Source organism: Mytilus trossulus, chromosome 7 (genome assembly GCF_036588685.1).
Source record: "Mytilus trossulus isolate FHL-02 chromosome 7, PNRI_Mtr1.1.1.hap1, whole genome shotgun sequence".
Classification (NCBI taxonomy): Eukaryota; Metazoa; Mollusca; class Bivalvia; order Mytilida; family Mytilidae; genus Mytilus; species Mytilus trossulus.
The window spans coordinates 62,758,185-62,781,421 of NC_086379.1; the positions used below are offsets into that span (position 1 = coordinate 62,758,185).

The 23,237-nt window shown below is 32.5% G+C and overlaps 1 protein-coding gene across 1 annotated transcript in view; it reads right to left on the reverse strand.

Moving 5' to 3' along the window:
• LOC134725512 (uncharacterized) overlaps positions 1 to 23,197 on the reverse strand; it is a 45,729-nt gene extending 22,532 nt beyond the window's left edge. The window contains exons 1-17 of the mRNA XM_063589385.1: positions 23,137 to 23,197; positions 22,482 to 22,509; positions 21,701 to 21,850; positions 21,106 to 21,482; positions 20,401 to 20,581; positions 17,081 to 17,253; positions 15,920 to 16,574; positions 13,784 to 15,238; positions 12,326 to 12,508; positions 11,568 to 11,794; positions 10,539 to 10,692; positions 10,223 to 10,320; positions 8,115 to 9,008; positions 7,091 to 7,395; positions 5,563 to 5,750; positions 831 to 1,094; positions 405 to 574 (exon numbers count right to left, since the gene is read on the reverse strand). Coding sequence (XP_063445455.1) covers positions 405 to 574; positions 831 to 1,094; positions 5,563 to 5,750; positions 7,091 to 7,395; positions 8,115 to 9,008; positions 10,223 to 10,320; positions 10,539 to 10,692; positions 11,568 to 11,794; positions 12,326 to 12,508; positions 13,784 to 15,238; positions 15,920 to 16,574; positions 17,081 to 17,253; positions 20,401 to 20,581; positions 21,106 to 21,482; positions 21,701 to 21,850; positions 22,482 to 22,509; positions 23,137 to 23,172 — 5,538 coding nt within the window. The 5' untranslated portion in view covers positions 23,173 to 23,197. The remainder of the gene's footprint in view (positions 1 to 404; positions 575 to 830; positions 1,095 to 5,562; positions 5,751 to 7,090; positions 7,396 to 8,114; positions 9,009 to 10,222; positions 10,321 to 10,538; positions 10,693 to 11,567; positions 11,795 to 12,325; positions 12,509 to 13,783; positions 15,239 to 15,919; positions 16,575 to 17,080; positions 17,254 to 20,400; positions 20,582 to 21,105; positions 21,483 to 21,700; positions 21,851 to 22,481; positions 22,510 to 23,136) is intronic.
• Between the last annotated feature and the right edge of the window lie 40 nt (positions 23,198 to 23,237).

The window sequence follows — 23,237 nt, forward strand, 5'->3', positions numbered from 1 at the left end:
CTTTAGTTCTCCATACAAATCATTGCAGCAAGATATTGGAATCACAAAGTTATATTTTGATGTCTAGTTAATTATGTACTTCTTGAAGGTAATTAAAATTCCTTCAGGAAAAATTGCTTTAAGACGATTTATATTAAGGCTGTGTGGTTTTAAGCTTTTATTTAACTTTTCAAAGACACCAAGCTTGTAATTTAGTCTGTCAAGCGCAGGTTTCTTCTACACATCAAAATCTTCATTGACCAAAGACTTTAACCTGATGCGGATTGGGAAAGAAGAACAAACGGGCGCACAAACCGAAAACAAATAATGCCTCTTAGATGGGATTAAAAAAGGGAAGGGACAAATATGTTTGAACCCCGAACTGAACAATAAGATTAAAAACATTAATAAAACAATCGTAGTACCTGAACTTCCCCAAGATCAAATGTCATCAAGGATCCAGTTTTGTCCTTTATTCTTACATAGCATAACATTTTATAGTCGTCATATTCAGGTCCTAATGGCATATCTCCATGGTAGAAACTATCACTTCCAAAATATATCTGTTTTAAAACTTGATCCTCCTTAAATTTACCTGAAACAAAATCACATGGACTTTATCGATAAAATAGGTAATGCACAGTAAAAAGTGCAAAATACAAATGTTTTAATTTATCTATTTAGTAAAAATTTCCTAAATCTAACTACATAAACAGTATTTAGATTATGTTTTAAAATTGGAAGATTTTTTATATGTGGACATATGTAGATTCATTATTCCAACTGCATATAACGAATTGTTTTTAATAAACATTATTTTTGTTTTTGTTTTTATTTTTTTAAATACTTACAATACATCTGATATTCTGCAATACCATCATCGTCTGTCCATCCGGTGCAAGTTATGTCAAACTTCTGAGTCTGTAAAACAGTGCCAACTTTTGGAGTTATCGAACATGTTCCGCCACTAGGTGGTGTGTTGAGTATCAGGTTGGTAAATGCTGTTCCGCTATCTCCTGCACTAGTGGTAGCAGATATTGATACTTGATATTGGGTGACGTCTGGATTCAAATTGAATAATTCCTTTCGTATTGCAATATTCATAGAGTTGATGCCTAAAACCGAAGTTTACTTATTATTTCATTATCATATATAAACATGTATTATAAAAGGGAATATATAAAAGTGCATTTAACATCCAGATTTGACAGTGACTCTAATATCAATGTCCGTAGAATCTTTCTTGTAAAATCATAAAATTTTATGAAAAAGGTTTTGATTATAATGTTGTTGTTTGGTCATACCGGTATATATTTATTGGAGTAAACTATTATAAAACTATTTGTTATTTCTTTAGTTTAGAGTAATATTAAAAAGTGTATTCTATTATATAACTGCATTCAACATTTTGTACTATATCTTGTTTTGCATTGTCTATCTTTTATGCGACTGTCGGGAGATTTACTCTGAAAAACATCCACTTATACTTTATTGTAGGACGACATTATTTGAAGTCTTACGCGGCAGAATAAGTACTTTAGCCCCTGCTCTCCGCAACTGCGCGATTTTTGTGATACAGTATCGTTCGTTATTGCCTTCCCGATACTAGTGTTTTCTGTTCCACTATACTGGCATTATACAGTGAAATCCTTCTATATTTTTTATTGCTAGCAAATATTTTTGTACCTGATGTAAATCAACTCATCGCGATTAAATGAAGGTATAAGATATCAATAACCTAGTATAATCTGTTAAATGTTCGTGTGTCTGTTTGAAGTCTGTAGTAGCTTCGGTGGCTTTATGTCGAAATATATGATGCCATTTCATAAATATAAAGTTGGTGGCAAACCTATGATAGTTTCTGTTAAGTTCATTCTCATATCCATTTAAGACTCTGTACGTGATTATATGAAAAACTGTATAAGAAAACTGGGTTATTTTGTAGACATATGTTAACCGCAAGGTTTCTAATCATTTTTACGTTTTTTTTTCATTGAATGTTGGCCCAAACCTCATATTAGTCAAGATTATATCATTTTCGTAATAACAGTTTTTTAGTTTCCGTTATTTTCAACTTGAATCGTTTATCATTAGTGCATATCATTAACAAAGCTGTTCTGTGAAACTGAAATCGAAGGCAGAATCCAATTAAAAAGACACATTGGTGGCCTTTTCTGCTCTTTAGTCAGGTTGTTATCTCTTTGACACATCTCCGTTTTCATTTTAAATATTATAATAATTAAAAGTACTATTTTTCGTTTGTTTTGTTGTTGTTTTTATTGTATTGTTGTTGGGTTTTTTTTATTTGACAATTATTTAGTTCTGCTGTCCTGACAATTTTATGTAAGCATAAACATTCAAAACATAAACTCTTGAATAAGTCTTATTTTCATTTGCTTTCCATTTTTTCTTTATTAATATTCATTTAAATATTGTAAAATGTCAGATCTGGTACATGGACTTGAATTTCATTTGTAACTTTGAATTTTGGTAAACAAATTACGAGCTGACTTGCTACAATAAGAAAATGCCACATTACAAAAATGGAGTCGCTTATAATGAATAATGTTATGATGGTAGGGCAAAATTAATTTGAATGTATTTTATTCTATATCAGTCCCATTACTTTTCTGTCATTTTACATAACTAACTGATAAATTACCTCGGTCAAGAAAAGAAGTATTCATAAGGAGTGGAAGTTATATTTCAGTTAATTTTTAAATCACTGGTGAAACGCTTCTTTTTACATAATAATGTGTTTGGTTTTGCCATCAATGCAAAACATATTCATTGTTATGCATGCTTATAATATTTAATCAGCATTAAAAGAAGTATTCTTACATGTAAATGAGCGATTTAATCTTTGAGGCATATTCATCTCATCTGATTTAACTTTTAACTCTTAATCATTGTGAGCTTATATTTTTTGAATGCTTAAAATGCTTTTTAATTTGCCTTGTTTGCTGTTTTGCAAATGCAACAAAAATACTAAAGATAATGTCTTAATTAAAAATAAACTCATCATAGATACCCGGACTAAATTTAGTATATACGCCAGACGCACGTTTCGTCTACAAAAGACTCATCAGTGACGTTCAAATCCAAAAAGTTAAAAAGGCAAATTAAGTACAAAGTTGAAGTGTATTGAGGACCAAAATTCCTTAACGTTTGCCCAAATACAGCTAAGGTAATCTATGCCTGAAGTAGAAAAGTCTTAGTATTTCAAAAATTCAAAAATTTGTAAATAGTAAATTTATAAATAAAACTATATCAATGACAATTCATGTAAGCACAAAAAGTGTTGACTACAATATTATTCGTAAATGCGTATAACTGTGAATCATTGTTAATGATGCATTTCAGTAATAAATACATATTCATATTTGAAAGATTACATTAGATGATATGAGACATTTTCTTTGCAGAAGATTTAATAAATTACGCATTTTATAAAACAATGATATTTGTTCTTCAACTAAAACATCAAAATTCTATCTATTCAACATAAATTGTGCGACAACATAAACGATATGACAACAGACGACAAAAGGGCAACTAACATAAATATAAAAGCGGGGATAAATGATTACTCACCGTTTCAATAATACCACATTAATTTTATTAAACATTTAGCAAATCGGTCATATAGTCAAATGCTCAAATGAAAAGTAAAAAAGCCTTTCTTTTGTTACTCATTCCTATATATTGAGGACAAGTTCTCTCAATGAAGTTTTTTTATGGCAACTTGTGCATATTTTACTTTAATCTACTTCAAAAACAATTGGGCTTGTCCCAAGTCAATAACTAATCAGTAGTTGTTTCAAATATATATCTGAATATTCAAAGGAGGTTTGTGTTAAAAGCAAAATCTTGTATTTTCTGTGATTTTTTTTTCATGACGGTTCTAGGTATTTAAAGACACTTATCTAGTTTTGAAATTGTATGTGTTAGTTGCTTAGTCATTGACTTATACCCACATCAATCCATGTGTAAGACATAAATCAACAAGAATGTTTCCCAAGTACACGGATGCCCCATCTGCACTTTAATTTTCTATGTTCAGTGGACCGTGAAAATGAGATAAAATATTTAATTTGGCATTCAAATTAGCAGGTCATATCTAAGGGAACACGTTTACTAAGATTCAAGTTGATTTGACTTCAACTTCATCAAAAACTACCTCGACTAAAAACTTTAACCAAAACCACAACCTGAAACGGGACGAACGGACGGACGGACGAACGAACGGATGAACGTGCAGACGGATGGAAGGACGCACAGACCAAAAACAATAATGCCTATAAATGGGGCATAAATATACTAAAACTGATTTTATACATACAAATATGAAGGAACTTGGTAAATAGATTAATTCAAGTCTAGAGTTTAAGAAACAAAACGGTGAAACGTTGGCCTCATCATAATTGCATCCTTTTTGACGAAAAATATTTTCAATTTTGCACATTACTTTATCGATTATATGAAATTTATTTTCGATGGATTTCTGTCTAAGGTTGTTTGGTCATCATAATCATGTAAAAGGTTAATAAAATAGACAACATTGGAAACAAACTTCAAAGATTTTAGCAAAAAATATATGGCTGCAAACAGCGCAATTTGCAGCAGCATAAAAGTCGAAAACATCACTTCAAAATATTATGCTTGCAAAGCGCTTGTCTAGATTTAACCACTCAAAAGACATTCAAAGTCAAAACTTTAAAAACACCGAATTAAACTTAGAGCTATTCGACCAAAAGGGACATACAAATGATAACAAAATGAATCCAAGTTTAAATTTGCCTGCGATAGTTTGTTTAAATTTTTTGCTATATTATTGCTTCTTCCGAACTATGCTCTTCTTTTTCAATCCAGCAAATCATTATAGAAAATCTGCTAATTTATCACAAAATTAAAGTTACACTGACACTATTGTGAAAAATTAGATTTTCAAGCAATGAATACTTTATAACACCGTATTTTTTTCAATAACGGATTTAACTACATACAACCAGCAAACAAATCGTTTTAAAGTTATGCAGCTAAAACGTCTTCAAAATAAAATTAACCAGATAAGTAAAACAAAATGCTATCCAGCGAAATACAAAGATATATACATATATAGATATATAGAGACAATTAAGACAGAAAGGTACAAAAACTAAAGAGTCAAGGGTTATATATATATATTGCTAAAGCGCTTTCGCCAGTTTCGACAATATTAAAGGTTATTGCGGAAGCTAGGTAGGCTAAAATTTATCTAAATGCGTGTTATTAAAGCAATTGCTTAGTTGTAAAACCAAGCCGTAATGCTCACCATTGACTCCTGGAATTGTAATGCGTTCAGTGGCGTACAAATGCGCGCGCATGCAGCAGTAGAAATATAAAAATACAATATTTTGTTAAAAGTGCAAAAGATGACGTAACATTATTTTTCGTAATAGAAGAACATGAAGAAAACATTTAAACATTCATTATCTTTATATGTTAAATTCAAAGAATGTTAAAAGAGATATGTAATAATGAAAAATAGAATTAAAAATTTAACCATCCATATTATTTTAATTTGTTTACAAAAAAGTTTACCATCTGAAAGGGTTGATAATTCAAGCACTTCTTTCCATATCCACTGATGGTCCTTTGTATATATCTTCCATTCGTACTTTGTATTTGAGTCACATCCAGTTGAACAATGCCCTAGTAACCCCAGACGTGTCGATGGTGCAATCCTTAATCCATCAACTGTCGGTACACACAATTCCTCATTCGAGCATCTATGAATAATTCAGAAAAATAATTTAATGCTCAGTGATATTTGTCATCCACACAGCATATGCACATTATGAAATCTATAGCTTTTAATACGAACTAAATCATTACTAATGTACACAAAAATATTCCAAATATACAAAAAAGAACATAAAACATTAATTTTGTATCTAAAGCCTACAGGACGGCTACCATAATATAGCATGAAAGTCAATTCCCTTACTCGGACGCGGAATGTCATTATTACTATGTATAGTATACTTAAACATATTTTATGCACACCACTATACAAGTCGCAACTGGCATCACTACAGATCTGGTCATTAATTTTAATATCAATGTTCTTTAGTGCGCAACTTAAGCATTCGTCACATCTCGGCCAATTCCGTACCTCATCTAGCGGAGTCACCCGAAGATTGACGATTCTTTCGGAGACTGGATGCATTGAAAATAGTAAACGTTTTAACTTTCCTGCGACACCCACCATGAAAATATACTCATTTGAAACGTCGCAATAGTAAAAGGACGGAATTAATTTTCACAGATCAGACAAAATGTCTGGTTTCTTAAGATATCAAACCGTCACAGTAGCTGTGACAGTTGTAACTCATTTGTCAACTGATTACTATGCTAAAATTGTGTGGTTACATTTGAGCGAAAGATAGAATTTGTTTTAAAATTTTAAAAATGAAATTTTCGTTCTCAGATTAAGTTTTGACATATAATCTATAACTGTACAACATATCTCATGTCCAAACTGCTCAACAAAACAACGAGCATAAATCATAATTTCTTCCAGTTTGAAAATAATAAATCTTTCATACATTTGGTTTTCTACGCGTTATAAAGTCTATCATATTTCTAAAAATGATTTTAAAGTTAAGATACCTACAATGTAAAGACATTTTACAGAATTTCAAAGCTAGCTAAATCATAATTTTTTCCAGTTTGAAAATAATAAATCTTTCATACATTTGGTTTTCTACGCGTTATAAAGTCTATCATATTTCTAAAAATGATTTTAAAGTTAAGATACCTACAATGTAAAGACATTTTACAGAATTTCAAAGCTAGCGTGCTAAATTAAATGTTAGATTAAAAAACATCAATTTACAATGACAAACTTAAAAACATTGCAATCACAGTTTTTTTTCACCATTTCAATCCACTTAGTCTGGACTAATATAGTTGTTATCCATTCGTTTGATGTGTTTGATCTTTTGATTTTGCCATTTGATAAGGGATTTTCCGTTTGAGTTTTCTCATAGATCGGCATTTTAGTTATTTCACTTTTTTATATATATACAAGTAAATTGGTTATGATTATCTTAAATTAATATCTTACTTAATTTCAATTTCTGGAGGTATTCCATCAACTATGGTAACAAATGCCGATGCCTCTGCGGGATCATGCTCAGTTTTGTAAGCCACCACTTTGAACTCGTACGTCTTATTAATCTTCATGTTGCCTGTGTCGAATGTTAAGCTTCCTCCGGTTGTATCAATCTGACCAGGACCTTGTTTAAAGCAACCTCCGTTATCAATGGCCACACTGGGCAGGTCTGCAGTAGTATATGGCGAGGAGACAGTCATAGGATCAGGCCATGATTCACCAACCTCTCGGCAATACCAAGTAAAGTTAGCAAAAGTCTAAAGAAATGTAAAAATGAAAATATAATTACTGTAAATTTAGATTTTTTTTTGTGTGCATTTACATGTATTATCGCAATCGTTGAACAACCGACACAACTATGAGATTGATTAATCATTGAGATTTAAGGATATCATGATGCATTGAGATTTAAGGATATCATGATGCACATTAAAAGGTTATCATTTCAAAATGTGTTACAATTTCTCTGTTTATATATATACTACAAGATTTTAATTAGTAAAAAGGTTATTGATAGTTATTTTAAGAGAAAAATCACTGAAAATCCATATTGAAGAGGATAAACACTTCTCTTTATTTTCCAGACATCACTGAGTTAAACTTGTTTTCATTCCGATATATCGAGTCTCGTTGTCATTTGAACAATTCGTCTTTGAACCAAACCGGATCTTCCCAAAACAGCGGAAGTTTTAAGATAAAAGCTGACATAACTATTTTTGCAAAGACAATGGTATCTTTTATTAATGCACCTAGTTCTAATGCTAGAAATGGACGAACTCGCTTCAATTGATGATTTTCAAGATTTTTTATTTAAAAAGAATTCAAAGTGTTTTTTTTTTTTTTTTTTTCATTGTAAACAGGAGAATGAAAACATGAGTCTCCAGATTCTTCAAGGAAATTGAAAAATATTTTTTAACGAATGAAAAATGAAGTATTAAAAACTTTAGTTATTTTAATCATTCTTATATAATTTTACCTGTGTAGAACCTTTTGATACGTCGGGATCATAAGAATTGCTGAACGGATCAATTGTAACCATTGTGTTGATGCCTCTTTGTATTTTTGTCATTCCGCCAGAAAATATCTTTACTACCAGTTTCGATGATTTTACTTTTAAGTACGTAACGGCAGTCGACTTGAACGTTTCGTTATTTGCAAAAGAATCTGCTTCCATTTCCATGGTATATGCTATTTTATATAGGCCTGTGTTAAGGAAAAGACTTGGAAGATCTAACTCTGCCTTCAATCTAGAATCGATAGTACCTAAATCGATAGACGACATTGTTGTACCATACTGAGCATCTACGGATTCTACTGACCACTGCTTAACGTTTTGTAAAAGACTCCCGCAGTCAATTTTGGTTTCTCCAATCACACGTATCCTGGAACTTTTTTCAATTTCCTCGGGTTCCCAGAAGTTGATATATTTATTTTTTATATCTATTTGTGGTTGTGAACAGTCAATAGAAGAAACAACATGAAACACAGAATAATCTGATGTTGAATGCGCATTGAAGGCGTGTACTCTCACGTCGTATGTGTTCTTACTGGTGTATGTATGAGTAGCCTGAAAACTACTACCAGAAAATGTCGATATATATGTTGCTGACCCTGCATATGGGCTACCAGTACAAGTAGCAGAGTCACCAAACATTTCAGCAATGCCGTCTCCATAATCAATATGCACGCAAGTACTTGTTCCAGGTTCAACAAAAGAAATATCAAAGACTTTAGCTTCATTTTCAGATGTTGTCTGTCCGTTGTTTGCTACGCTTACATCAAGGACGGCTTTCATTACTTCGATTGTTGTAGTACCCGATTTAGAATCAATTGGATTATGCGCAGTGATAACAACTGTGTATGTGCCGGTCTGAAATATTGTCAATAAAAAAATATACCAAAATATTGTGTATTTGAAGCACTGTCAGATAAACCTTCGTTAGAAACGACCAGAACGATATCAAACATTTGGAAGGTTTAAATATTCAGTGATAAGTAAACATAAAGAGCTAGGATGATAGTTCTTTGTTACTGCTTTTCCAAAAAACAAAACAAATGATATGATATGTTACAAATTTTGTCTGTTTGATTTCTTCACACATTGTTGTCAATAAAATGAAATTTTATGCGACTCGCATAAGTGAGTGGTTTAGCCAGCCATAGAACCAAGCATTCAAACCACATCTTTTTACTAGTTAAGCCACCATTTTGTTAAATACGAAAAGCCTGTACAAAGTCAGGAATTTGAAAGTTGTTTTCCCCTCGTTTGAATATTCGAACATTTGATTTTGATTTTTTGCCTTTCGATAAGGGGACTTTCCTATTGGAATTTTCTTTGGAATCTGGTATTTATTGGTGTTATACTTTTTAGAAATGGTGCTATTGTCAATGCAGTTATAATAAACTGGCTACAGAACTGTTGATATATCAATGCGATGACTATTTTACCAACTTAATAACGACAAAAGAGACGAGGTCCCTTCCCATCACAAAATATCCTTTTAAAGACGGACGGGTGATTTCATTCGACCCCATCTTACGGTGTGCATACAATTAATAAGTTCATTCGCTAAAACGTGTCTGTAGTGATTCCTTCCATTTTAATGAACATTTTCAAATAGTAAAAATAGTTAGGTAAATATTTCTTAACTATATATCACCATAAATTACGTCAAGAACATATGACAGCTTACTTTATAGTTAAGTTTTTCTCATTTCTAAAGGCTGTATGGTGACTTATAGTTGTTAACGTCCTTTGGTTTTGGAATTTGTGGATGATTGATGAATGTTCAACCATACTACATCGCATTTATTTATGTATTTTTGGGTGGTTAATTTACCCTTTGTTTGTGCGTCATATTAAACTGTTAATCAATTGAACAAATTTTGTTTATGGATTTCTTTTTAACAACTATATCTTAAATTGAAAATGAAGAATCCATCGAGTTTTCTACAATTCGACAACTGATTTAACAAGTCGAGGTAAAAGGTAATGTTATAAACAATGTTGATATACTGCACATCAAATAAAGATCCGTTTGCAGAAACTGAGGATTATCGCTAAACTAGAATACTATTTATTACCTCATTAAACTTTATTTCGAACACATCTTCCGTTGTTTTGTTGCACATTATAACAACTGCTCCATTCGATGCACTAATACTGTAGTATACAAAGGTACCTAAAATACAGGATTTCATTACAACAAAATGACAAAAAGTGTACCAGTTCATTCCCGACATTCTTCATAATAGTTGGGGATATTTCACAAAAAAATCATCTTGCAAATTATTTCAATAAGTGAACAATAATGCATTTGTTCCATGTTATATTTCATTTGCAGAAATTTAAACACATTATCTAAATTATATCATGTAGACCTGTGTCAGTCAAACATACCTTCGGTCTTGGACATATGGAAACGGACTGGTCTATCCAACTGGAAAATGTCTTTATTTGATCCAAATCCGTCTACATCCGGACCGTTGATTGGTATAAATTTTATGAACTTAGGTACAACAGCTAGACCCACAAATTTCAAGTAAACACCACTCTGTATGATAAGATAAGGAGAATTGAATTCTCACGTTATTGTACATGCTATGCAATACTTTTTTACTAATGAAACCCACGTTTTAGCAGCCAAAAAAAATGGAAAATTAGAAAATAAGATCTTGTTTCATTTCCTATATAGGCAAAAAATCAAACAATTATTTCAATAGGAGACAAAGATGTTGTCTTCATCCATTGTACGGTGCATTTAAATTTCCTTAGCTGTCATATTAACGTCCTATGAAACGAGGTTTTCCCCAATTTTGTCATACCATGTGCTTAATATTTGGAGTAATAATATTACTTCTATCAGAATTGATTTATACAATTTTCCTTCCACGTTTGTTTACTTTTTCAATAAAGTTTTTCCATTTTCAATTGCCCTGAGCGAATCTCAAATTTCTAAAAACAGTTTTTTTTTGGTAAGGAAAATCTGTCGACAGATCAGAGAACAAAAAGACATCAGTTATTGTATAATTTGGAGAAGTTATTTGAAAATGTTTTGATATAGAATCGATCAATTCTCTTTCTCCTACGTTTGTTTGCTTTTTAAAAAAATGTTTTTCCAGTCGAAATTGTGCCTTGCGATTACCGAATTTTTAATGCATGTTCTTTGAATAGGAAAAAGCTTACAAAAAATTAAAGAATGGAAAGACGGGAATTCAATACCGGTACACGACTGAAGATTCGGGTAAACAAAAGAATGTTCCATATCCCTGTATTTTATAGTAAACTTAGTCATTCATATTGTGATTTTACCGATGCATTCTATTTGATTGTCCTCACGAAGCCTTGATACGGAGTCATTGATCAGGATGATATTGACGTAAAAAATACTACAACATAAAAAATTATGTAATTTAAATATATACTTACAGATATCTTGAATATTTTTGTAGATACCAGGTTAGACAGTGTGACAGTAGTAACGTAATTTCCATCAGTGGTATAGGTATGGTCAAATAATTGAGTAGATCCACTCTTAGTGGTTAACCAGGTTGGGTCTCGATACTCTTCTGTGCCGTCTCCATAATTGACTAGTACAGTCGCAGCTGTTGGTGCTGGGGTTCCACTGTATAGGAACGTGAAGTCAATTCTACCACCTAATGAGAAACATTACCATTAAACTTTTTATACCACATATGTAAATTATGTAAGAACTTCTTATTTTTTATACCTGCTGTTGTTTCATTTATTTTCGTGTGAACCAATTTCCGTGCATAAATTAAAAAAAATGTTTGATTTCGTGGTTTTACAAAAATGAGCATACAAGCTAATACAAAGTATTTACTTCATTTAAAACTTAGATTCATAATTCACTAGTGGTAACTGAATCTTCCTAGACAAAAAAGATCAATCAACACTACTACAACTTGATGAAGGTTGAACATTTCACTTATAAGGCTTTGAATTTAATTCAAATGTACTACATACCTTTGAAAAAAAGATAAATGCAAATGCTAGAAAATTATATGCCACATGTTCTTGGCCTATCTTAACAACAAATGGCTTTTATTTTTGCACAATTAAATCACTCCAATCAGAAAGGTAAGTTCTGTGAGGACATAGTACCGATTTTGCCCTACAGTTAATCAATCCGCTGGCGCTATTATGAAATATTAAGTACAATATACCTAGATTAAAGTTTTGAGGATGATTTGAAGTTACATCCGGGTCTATTGTGATTTTCCTTTGGCATATTATGTCTTTTGTTGTCAAAATATTTTGCATTGCACTGTTTGCTGTTATTTTAATTGTACGTGTTCCTTCCGTTGGATACGTTGCAACTTTACTGTCTGAGCCGGAAGGACTTACTCCTGAAATTATATTATTGATACAATGTAGACTTTCCGGAAATTGATATGAAAAAACTATATAATAACAATTTTCTGGAACAGATAACGCTTTGATAAGTATAATGAGTTGAATTAATTTTTTGGCCTCTGATTAAAAAACAGATTATGTTCAGAACTATTTGTAGATCTTTCTTTATATGCTACTTTAATCGTTTGTATATAAGCTTTAAAGGTTTAAGCTTGAACTAAATATTCTCTGCATTATTATACCTTGAAGTTGACAACTCTATGTTATTTTTGAAAGAAAATAATGGTCTACAATATGAAAAAAAAGTGGAATATGCATCTGTATGACAATTTATCAAATTTGAGGTAAAGTTTTCTTTTCTTTATTCCACAAATACATTTTCAACTCAAACCAGTTAAGTTTGCAATAACAATAATAATCAAAAGTGGAACACTGCAAAGTAAAAGAAAATTACATATCGACGCATTATTTACATTCATATTCAACTTTGTGTGATATAGTATATTTCAATGTCAGACAACGAATATTAGTACAATCAGTTGATAAAATATATCATTGTATAGCAATATAATATTTCCCACAGAAAGTAACCAAAAGTTAGCGTGCAATAAATTCCAATATTGCCCTAGTGCAATAAATTTTCAAAATTTATGACGTCATCGACGACAAAATCTTAGTTTAAACAAATTTTTACTTTCAAATATTATATTGCTATACAATAAAAGGGTTATTGTATGAATATTGGGGAATATTATCCCTCGTAGAACATATATTGCACTCGCAAACTCGTGCAATATAAAATTCTACTCGAATTGCCAATAGTCTGAAAGTTTGGGAATGTGAGTTGTATAGATTTTAAATTTTGACTTCCACGTTAAACCATCCAATGGAAGAAAATTGGTGATTTTTAGTTTGTGCTGGTGTTGCTGGGAATATATTCGCCAGTATTCATGCAATAACCCTATATAATGTCTTTTAACATTGCATGTTTACTGAGAGAAATTACAATATCTAAAAATTCAGGGAATATATTTTCCTATCTTTTTGAGAGAAAAAAATAATAACAAACAACATTTTACAAAAATGATGTTTGCAAACTTTTAAAACACTTATTTTAGTTGAATGCATTTGTTGGTGTGAAAATCATGTAATGTCTTGTATTTAAGCTAATTTGACATTTTTTTCCTTCACATTATAATTAAATGTTTATCCGCTCACACTCTGTGAGTGAAAAGCTTCTTTTTTTCTCATAATAGCTGTATACATACCTATCCTATTGCCAGATGTAACAGCAGTGCCATCGCCTAGATCCCAATCCAGTGTTAAATCTGCTCCAGTACCACCTCTCCTCATTATAACCTTGACATTCACAGGGTCTCCAACAGCTGCATATTCCGGGTCCGTTACTATCTCAACATCCTCTATCTTCTCCACTACTTTTACATTTCCATTCAGTATCAGATGGCTGATTACGTTGGATATATTAGTTGTTATTGTATACGTTCCAGATGAACTGGTTTCTCTAAATTCATGTGTGTACTGTTGATTGACGTCAAATGGAACGGTTTCACTTTTCCCATCTCCATAGTTAAAAGACACCGATGCCTCATTTGGATCCGGATCAGTAGGACTCTTACTAAATGTAAAGGTAACTGTCGCCGGTGGTATAAACAATACTGGATCAGGAGATATAGTCATTGCAAGGTTCTGAATAGGCGCGATTGCCAATAGTCTGAAAGTTTGGGAATGTGAGTTGTATAGATTGTAAATTTTAACTTCCACGTTAAACCATCCAAGGGAAGAAAATTGGTGATTTTTAGTTTGTGCTGGTGTTGCAGTCCATACAGGTATAGTAAACGAATCATCAGGTGTACCGTCGTTGTATTTCCATTCAATAACAACATTTGTGCCACCGGTAGCATCAACGGTAAATGACACCTGATCATTCTTACTAATAGTGCCATAACCTGTGACGGGGTCTATGGAAACACCACCAATAGTGATAGATGGCCCAGTAAGTTCCTCTTCAATTCCAAAATCTATTACAATCTGCTCATTACTAACCAGGTTAAATGCTGTTAAATTTAATGGGTACTTTATTATTGAACTACCTGCACTTAAAGATTCGGATGATGCTTTATTAAAGTATGGATCTTTAGTAAAGGTTCGCACTTGTGAATCGTACTCTAAAGTAAACTGGGGGTTTGATCCGGCTGTCCATGTCCAGTCAATGGTAAAGGTTGAATCTTTTAGAGCTCCTGTTTTTACGAGTTGAAGGTTAGTTATTTTGAACTGTGTTGTAAATGTTGCAACAGAGGACATAGAATTTATCTGATTGGAGCACACAACAGATATTTCATAGGTACCTTCCTCAGTAAATGTATAATCAAAGGTTCCGCCTGGAGGACTTGATATATCGTCAGTTGTTGCAATGACAACTCCGTCTCTTTTCCATGTACATGTGTAGTTTGAACCTGTTGTCATTGATGTGGGTATAGATGTAGTTTCCCCTACAACTGCTATACTATTAACCAGCGCAAGATTTCTAATTCTATCTTGTACTTGAACAATGGTCATGTTACTCTTGCTACTCATTTGATTAAAGGCTGTTATCGACACATTCATCTCACCAACTGTGGTGTACGTGTAATCGTATGTTACATCTGTTGTATTTATAGCTGTGATACCATCGCCGAAATCCCACCAGTACGTAACGTTTGTTCCTGTAAATAGTTATCAAAGTTACCAGGATTATAATTTAATACGCCAGACGCGCGTTTCATTTACAGGTATAAGACTCGTTAGTGACGCTCAGATCAAAATAGTTACAAAGCCAAACAAGTACAAAGCTGACGAGCGTTGAGGACCCAAAATTCCAAAAGAACTGTGCCAAATACGACTTAAGTAATCTATCCCTGGGATAGGAACATCCTTATTTAAAAATAATAAAAGATTAGAAAAAAAATATTATAAAATTGTAAAATATCAGGAACAATTAATGATAACGACAAGATATACCGTTATGTTAAAATAAAAGTTATATCTGAAAATAATAGTCGGGTTTTTTATCAGTGGAAAAGGCAGTGTTAACCAAATAAAGTCATCATAGATACCAGGATTAATTTCTGTATTTACGCCAGACGCACGTTTCGTCAACAAAAGACTCATCAGTGACTCTATAATCCAAAAAAATAAAAAGGCCAAAAAAAAGTACGAAATTGAAGAGCATTGAGAACCAAAGTTTTGACAATAAAGCTAACGTAAAAAAAGCCTTAGTATCACAGAAAGACTCGGAATACGGAAATTGAAACGTTTTTTTTTTTGTTCCCTAAAAGGTAAGACATAATCAATAATTAAGCGACTTTATTCAAATCATATTACTTAATATTTAGTTAATGCTTTACCTGTATGTGGTAATAACTGGAATTTTGTTGCTAGTCCCTTCTCGATGTATTGTGGAATATTGGTAATAGCCATATCAACTCCCTCCATAACATTAATCTGTGTGTTGTTACTTTCTGATCCAGATATTCGTTTGTTACTCACTGTTATACTTATATCCTTGACACCTGAGGTAGTAAATTTAACTGGAATGTATGCATCGCTTCCACCAGAGGTTATGGCTCTTAGTAGATGTCTCTTCAGTGGTGAGGAAAGTGGACCGGCACCTCCGGCGTTTGTGACGTCTAAAGATTTAATGTCCGTTTCAATGGCATTTGAAGACACTGCTTTCAGTCTGCCTATAGTAGGCTTATATCCCAGGATATAGCCATTCTCGACTTGAATGTAATCGGCTGTGGCGTCTATCGAAATATAGTTGTAGCCAGTTGATAAGATGTTGTGTGTTACAGTTCTTACAATGTTTAGATTTGTTCTCTGTGTACCGTCGTATCGGACAGGTGTTGTATCGCATGTACTAGAACCTGATGTCCAGCAGGACATACTTGACGGACAAAACTCTTTAGATATACAGGATCTTTCATGTATACCACTACAGCCATTTGAACAATCATTTTTGTCAAAACAATACGACGGGGTATTACATGCTGGTGACATTATCTAGAAAAAAATGCATGAATAGAATTTATCAACATTAACGGAAATTTTGTGATATCCTTTATTAATAATGAAATTATAAACTAAAGATACTTTACATATTTATATATCATTATATCTTTAATATTTTACAAATTTACAAATTGAATACACACTTTCCATTGTAGAAGACCTATTTGACCTCTAGCTGTCTTTGTTTTTATGAAGCAAATATTTCTCAACTCCTGTTTCCTGTTTGTGGGTGATGTCCTTCATTTGATTACGGGACTTTCCGTTTTGAATTTTTCCTCGTAGTTTAGTAGTTTCTCATTTACAAAATAAAGTGTTCTATGTTCACTAGATAGTGACCAGACGCCTAGAGGGCTTTTGTCATTTCAAATAATGGTGACAAAACCAAAAGTTATAAAACCACTTTAGCGTACGCATAGTATTGATTATTTTATAAGTCGAATTTGGCAGATAATTAAATTAAAAAAAAATCTGCAAACAAATAATCGTTTATATCTTACCAAAATGTCGATATTACCAATGGCCTCAGCGTACAATTCAAATCCGATGACTACACTCTTATACATGAATTCCGAGGCTGGCATTACAATAATTCCCGTTCCTGTTTCACCTGGAACTATTGTTGTCCCTCCTTTTGTTGGAATGGCAGGACCAGTTATATATATAGGAGGATCTGGATAATAATATGATTTGTTACCTATCATTTTATTGATACAATGTATTTAGTGGAATTACATAACCGAAATCATTAAGTAAGTGAAAGTCAGGGGTTTTTCATTTACGAAATTTTAAGAAATTAAACTAGAGGCTCTTAAGAGCCAGTGTTGCTCACCTTGGTCTATGTGAATATTAAACAAAGGATGCAAATGGATTCATGACAAAATTTGGTTTTGGTGATGATGATGTGTTTGTACATCTTAATTTACTGAACATTCTTGCTGCTTACAATTATTTCTATCTATAATGAACTTAGCCAAGTAGTTTCAGTGGAAAATGTTAGTAAAAATTTAAAATTTTATAAAAATTGTTAAATATTGACTATAAAAAACAATAACTACTTAGGGGGTCAATTGACCAATTTGGTCATATTGACTTATATTTAGGTCTTACTTTGCTGTACATTATTGCTGTTTACAGTTTATCTCTATCTATAATGATATTCAAGATAATAACCAAAAATAGCAATATTTCCTTAAAATTACCAATTCAGAGGCAGCAACCCAACAAAGGGTTGTCCAATTCATCTGAAAATTTCAGGGCAGATAGATCTTGACCTGATAAACAATTTAAGTACTTGTCAGATTTGCTCTCAATGCTTTGGTTTTTAAGTAATAACCAAAAACTGCATTTAACCTCCATGTTCTATTTTTAGCCGTGGCGGCCATCTTGGTGTGATGCTGAGTCACCGGACACATTTTTTTTAACTTAATACCCCAAGATGATTAGGGCCAAGTCTAGATTAATTTGGCCCGGTAGTTTCAGAGGAGAAGATTTTTGTAAAAGATCATGGAGATTTACAAAAAATGGTTAAAAATTGACTATAAAGGGCAATAACTCCTAAAGGGGTCAACTGACTATTTTGGTCATCTTGACTTATTTGTAAATCTTACTTTGCTAAACATTATTGCTGTTTACAGTTTATCTCCATCTATAATAATATTCAAGATAATAACCAAAAAACAGTAAAATTTCCTTAAAATTACCAATTTAGGGCAGCAACCCAACAATGGGTTGTCTGATTTATCTGAAATTTTCAGGACAAATAGATCTGGACCTGATAAACAATTTTATCCTAGTCAGAGTTGCTCTCAATGCTTTTTTACCCCTATGTTCTATTTTTAGCCATGGCGGCCATCTTGGTTGGTTGGCCGGGTCACGCCACACATGTTTAAACTAGATACCCTTATGATGATTGTGGCCAAGTTTGGTTTAATTTGGCCCAGTAGTTTCAGAGGAGAAGATTTTTGTAAAAGTTAACGACGGACGCCGGACGCCGGACGCCGGACGCCGGACGCCGGACGCCGGACGCCATTGATGAGAAAAGCTCACTTGGCCTTTTAGGCCAGGTGAGCTAAAAAAGGAAAGTCCTTGACATAAATGTATGCAGTTGATTTACAGGCCCGGACAAGGTCATGTTTTTCTCTGAGTGGGGATGTCTATACGCTGAATACATTGAATGTTGGATGTGCGCTGATTGATACTTAAGTCTTTGATACATTTTTTCAACAGTGGTTATAAGTTTTGAACTAGTTGTCAGTAACTACGAGTACTATCATATCTGTTCTAAATGGGTTTGGGTTTTTTTGTTATTGGGGTGTATAAATTTCCTACATTTGTACCACGTCGAGTCTGTTATTTTGTGTTCTGATGAGATGAGCCCTTATCAACTGATTCTTATAATTTGTTCATATGTTTTACTGCTAAACCGCTGGCCCAGTTTTGAGGAGAGTTGGACGCACGTTTACATGTTTAACCCCGCCATTTTCTGTATGTGCCTGACCCAAATTTAGAAGCATGTTATTCAATTGTTGTCGTTTGTTGCCGTAGATCATATTTGTATTTAGTTCATTGTTTGTTATATAAATCTCGTCGTTAGTTTTTTTATTAGAATTGTTTTTCATTTGTCAATTCGGGACCTTTTAATGCTGACTAGGCGGTATGGATTTGTGACCTTTAGTTGTAAATGTATATTTATTTGGTATCTGCTAGAGAGTAGTCTTATTTTGCATTTATATCACATCTTATTATCTTTATATCAAAACATATACAAAAATATCATTTCCTCTGAAAACTCAAACTCAAAACAATAATTTCAACAAGACTTAGTAAATCATCGAATACTTTAATACTGTGTAATAGCCATGAAAAGTTATAGTCCCAGATTGGTCTGATGTTAAAGCCGTTTTGTGGATATTCGCCAGGGCTCCCACTAGGTCGTTACACGTCATATCATTGAGTAATCTCGGACGAGGAAACCTTCTGTCTGTGTTCAATTGAACCACCGCCTTCTAAAACGCGTCCGCACTCTTTATTTACACAATGTCGAAACCCAAAAGTTTGAATGTGTTTGTTTACTTGTATCTCTTATTGATTTCATCATAATTCATAAATCGAATGTTTTTTCATTAATGTTTTTTTTTCACATTTCAATCTATAGTCGTACATGAAAACACTCATGTTTTACAGATAACTATGTGCAGCTTATACACAAACAAAATACAACGTGAAAACTGCCAAAATAAAATATTTTTTTAATTATCAATGAATCAAACATGATGTATGAAATTATAACTATTGAATTTATCCGCATGTACTTTTAAATACACTGTACAAATTTCAATGATCTATATCAAAACATGATGTTTTCTGCTCTTTGGTCGCGTTGTTGTCTCTTTGACACCTTTCCTATTTTCATTCTCAATTTTATGTTATTGTTGTACGTATCACGAAACGATATCGAACTGTTCACTTATACTCAAAATCAAACTTTCCAAATAAAACTAAAACGGGAGTTCTTGCTATCCAAGATTTTATAATACTAAAATACACTGAAAAATGTTGCGAAAACGAAATAGCCGTAACTATGAAGATACTACAATATCCAATTCTCAAATCTCAAAATCTACTTTTTCGACAAAAGCACATGTCTTGTCCCCGATATTGTTAAGTTAAAACAAGTGCCTTTTAGTCAATCATCAATGTTATTCATATATGTAAACTATGAATACATCACTATGTATTTCCCAAAAAAATAAACCTTGAATTATTTTTCAAGGTTCCGTTTTTTATTTATTATATTAATTATAATAAGTTTATTTACCTGCTATGGAGAATGTAGATTTGAGCACAGAATCTACAGAGTACTGAAGTTCCAAGTTAGACCCTTCCAATACACTGACAGTACAGAAATCTTCCTCGTGAGTTGCCATGTAGGGTGGACAGGTCAGTGTATAGGTTTTTACAGGAGAATCTATCATAACTGATGTTGTCGCTTCCTTCTCCTAGAATGGAATAATACAAAAAATGTATAATGTATCGTTCATGATATTTCATAATCAAACTTAATCTACACAGATATCTTAAAAAAAGATGTGGTATAATTGCCAATGAGACCACTCTTCCTAAAAGACAATGACAGGGAAATTAACGACTACCGGTCACTGTACGTCTGTTAACAATGAACACTCCTGTTATGAGCCTTGCATTGGAAACTATTGAAACAATATATTGATGATAAGTGTTTGTCTACCATTTCATGTAATGTTTTATCATTTTAACCTTATTTCGGTTTAAGCATATTTAATGCAAAAGATGAAACTGGAACATTTCTGAAACAAATAGCAGCACTTAATGGCAGTCAAGTCCACCAAATTAAATTTAGACTGTAAGCAAAGCTAGGACACATGATTTGACTTTGAACAGATTGAATCAAAACAATTTAAACTTGATAAATTTTATGCCGAAATTTCGAATACAACAGTGAAAAAATACAAATATTGTTTAAAACGAACACTTTATTACATACCATTAATGATTCCATCTGGTCATTTCCGTAAACGGACACTTTATAATGACCAGGCGTATTATAGGTTCTTTTCCACAGGTTGGTAGCATTTTGGTCAGTTTTACCCGCGCCATCATCATAATCCATCTTGAAGGCCAAATTGGCTCCACCTGATGATATGCTTGCTGAGAAGGTGACTTCATTGCCAATTTGGACAACATTGCTGCCTGCATCCGATGTCAATGTAAGACCTAATATAGGAGGCGCTGCAGTGAAGACGCTGACATAGTCTTTACTCCCGCAGTCTTGTAATACGTCACCTGAACATTTTTCTGTACATTTGGTGTTATCTATCAGTGAATTGTCTGGCAGAGCGTCTCCGCAAAAACAAAATCTTCCTAAAAAAAATAAGCCATGGGTAAAATAAGCAAGTAAAATCATGGTTGTATATAATCACATGCAGATTTTGGCAACTAGTTATAAATTGTGCTGTATAATATTATTACTTTAATGTTAATTAAATATACAAATTATCTAATGAATAGGTCATCTGCTCAAATGTAAAATTAATGAATAAATTATAGGTATGTCACCGTCTCTCTCTTTTATTGCATACCTTCAGCTATTGCTGCATATGAGAATTTAAAACTGCCACATTTTGCTGCACATACAGTAGGCGTTAGTGCACCCGGGTCAAAATCCCCCGGGTTCCTACTGAAATATCGGCGTCTTTTGTTCTCTTTATAACATCCTATGCCTGCCAAAACTGAAATATTCAAATGCAAAATTAGAATACCTCTATAGCAACCACTATTAGATAAAATGAAACATCAGTATTAATACAAGACAAACAAATTAAATTTTAATCTAGACCATGTAGATGCCGTATTGTGTTTTCCTTTCAATCAAACCGAAAACTTTTTAACGAGAGTAAAAACTATAACACCGTAGAATTTGGATTAATTCACTTTATATTTCTCAAATCAAGTATTCCTTTTTAACTATGGCATTGAAACTTCTTTAAGAACATAATAGTTTGAATGTCCCGCTGGTATCTTTCGCAACTATTCTAGAAACCTAATTAATGTTTGACAATATTTCAATACTAGTTCACGAAAACGTTTTGGTTTGTAATCAAAATCTCTAACAATGGATATTAAAGTTTTGACCAAAGTTTCAAGTTCATTATCTTACCAAAACCACGTATTTGAAAGGTATAAAATTGCACGGAATTTGTGATAATACTCATGTGTCTTGACCACCCGTTTCTTCCTCGTACCACTAGTCTATTATAATTTAGTTACATTTTTAATCAAATTGGTACCTTCAACACCGGGTACATCCAATAATGTTCGCAAAAGACAACATTTATCACTAGTATCATACTTTCTACTTACCACTGAGGGCACTCTCTACCGTAACAACCTAAAATAGACATGTTATGCTTATAAAATCACTTGTCCGTGTAATGTTAACTTGTGAATAAAAAATTGTTTCAACTCTTGAGAAATTTTTTTTTAGACATTTAGAGTCGACCAAGAACAAACCACTGGAAAATCAAAATAAAACAAACAAGGGCATTGTGAAATAACACCCATAGTCAGGAAGTTTGCTCTCAACACCCGTACTCTGAAAACAAATAGTACTGTTAAAGACTTAGTCTATTAGAATCGAGACTTAGATTAAATGTTGACTACTGAAGTCCACAAAATAACTCCATGTGAGGCATCCTGACAATGTGTCTGAAGGTTCTTCTCAACATTGAAAATGATGTCGGTATATAAGTAGCATGTATATTATTGAAATTGTGGAAATAAGTATCATAATCATTCGAAAAAATACACAATGTTTGAATGGGAATGATTTTCATTTTCGTTTTAGACATATTACTTTGATGTTTGAAAATATTTGATAAAAACACGAATATATTTCAAGTTCTTTAAAATTCTTAACATTAAATCGAAATAAATGTATAGTGAAACTTTATAACAGTAAAGCGTTTGCATTTAAGACCTAGAAGAATTTTATCCTTTACGAGAAATAAATACTTACAAAAATTAATAAGTAAATTCCTAATTTATTTTTCATGTCTGGTCATACCAATGTAAATGTGATTTCTGCTAGGTAAAATCAATCCGGGTTTTTCAACATGA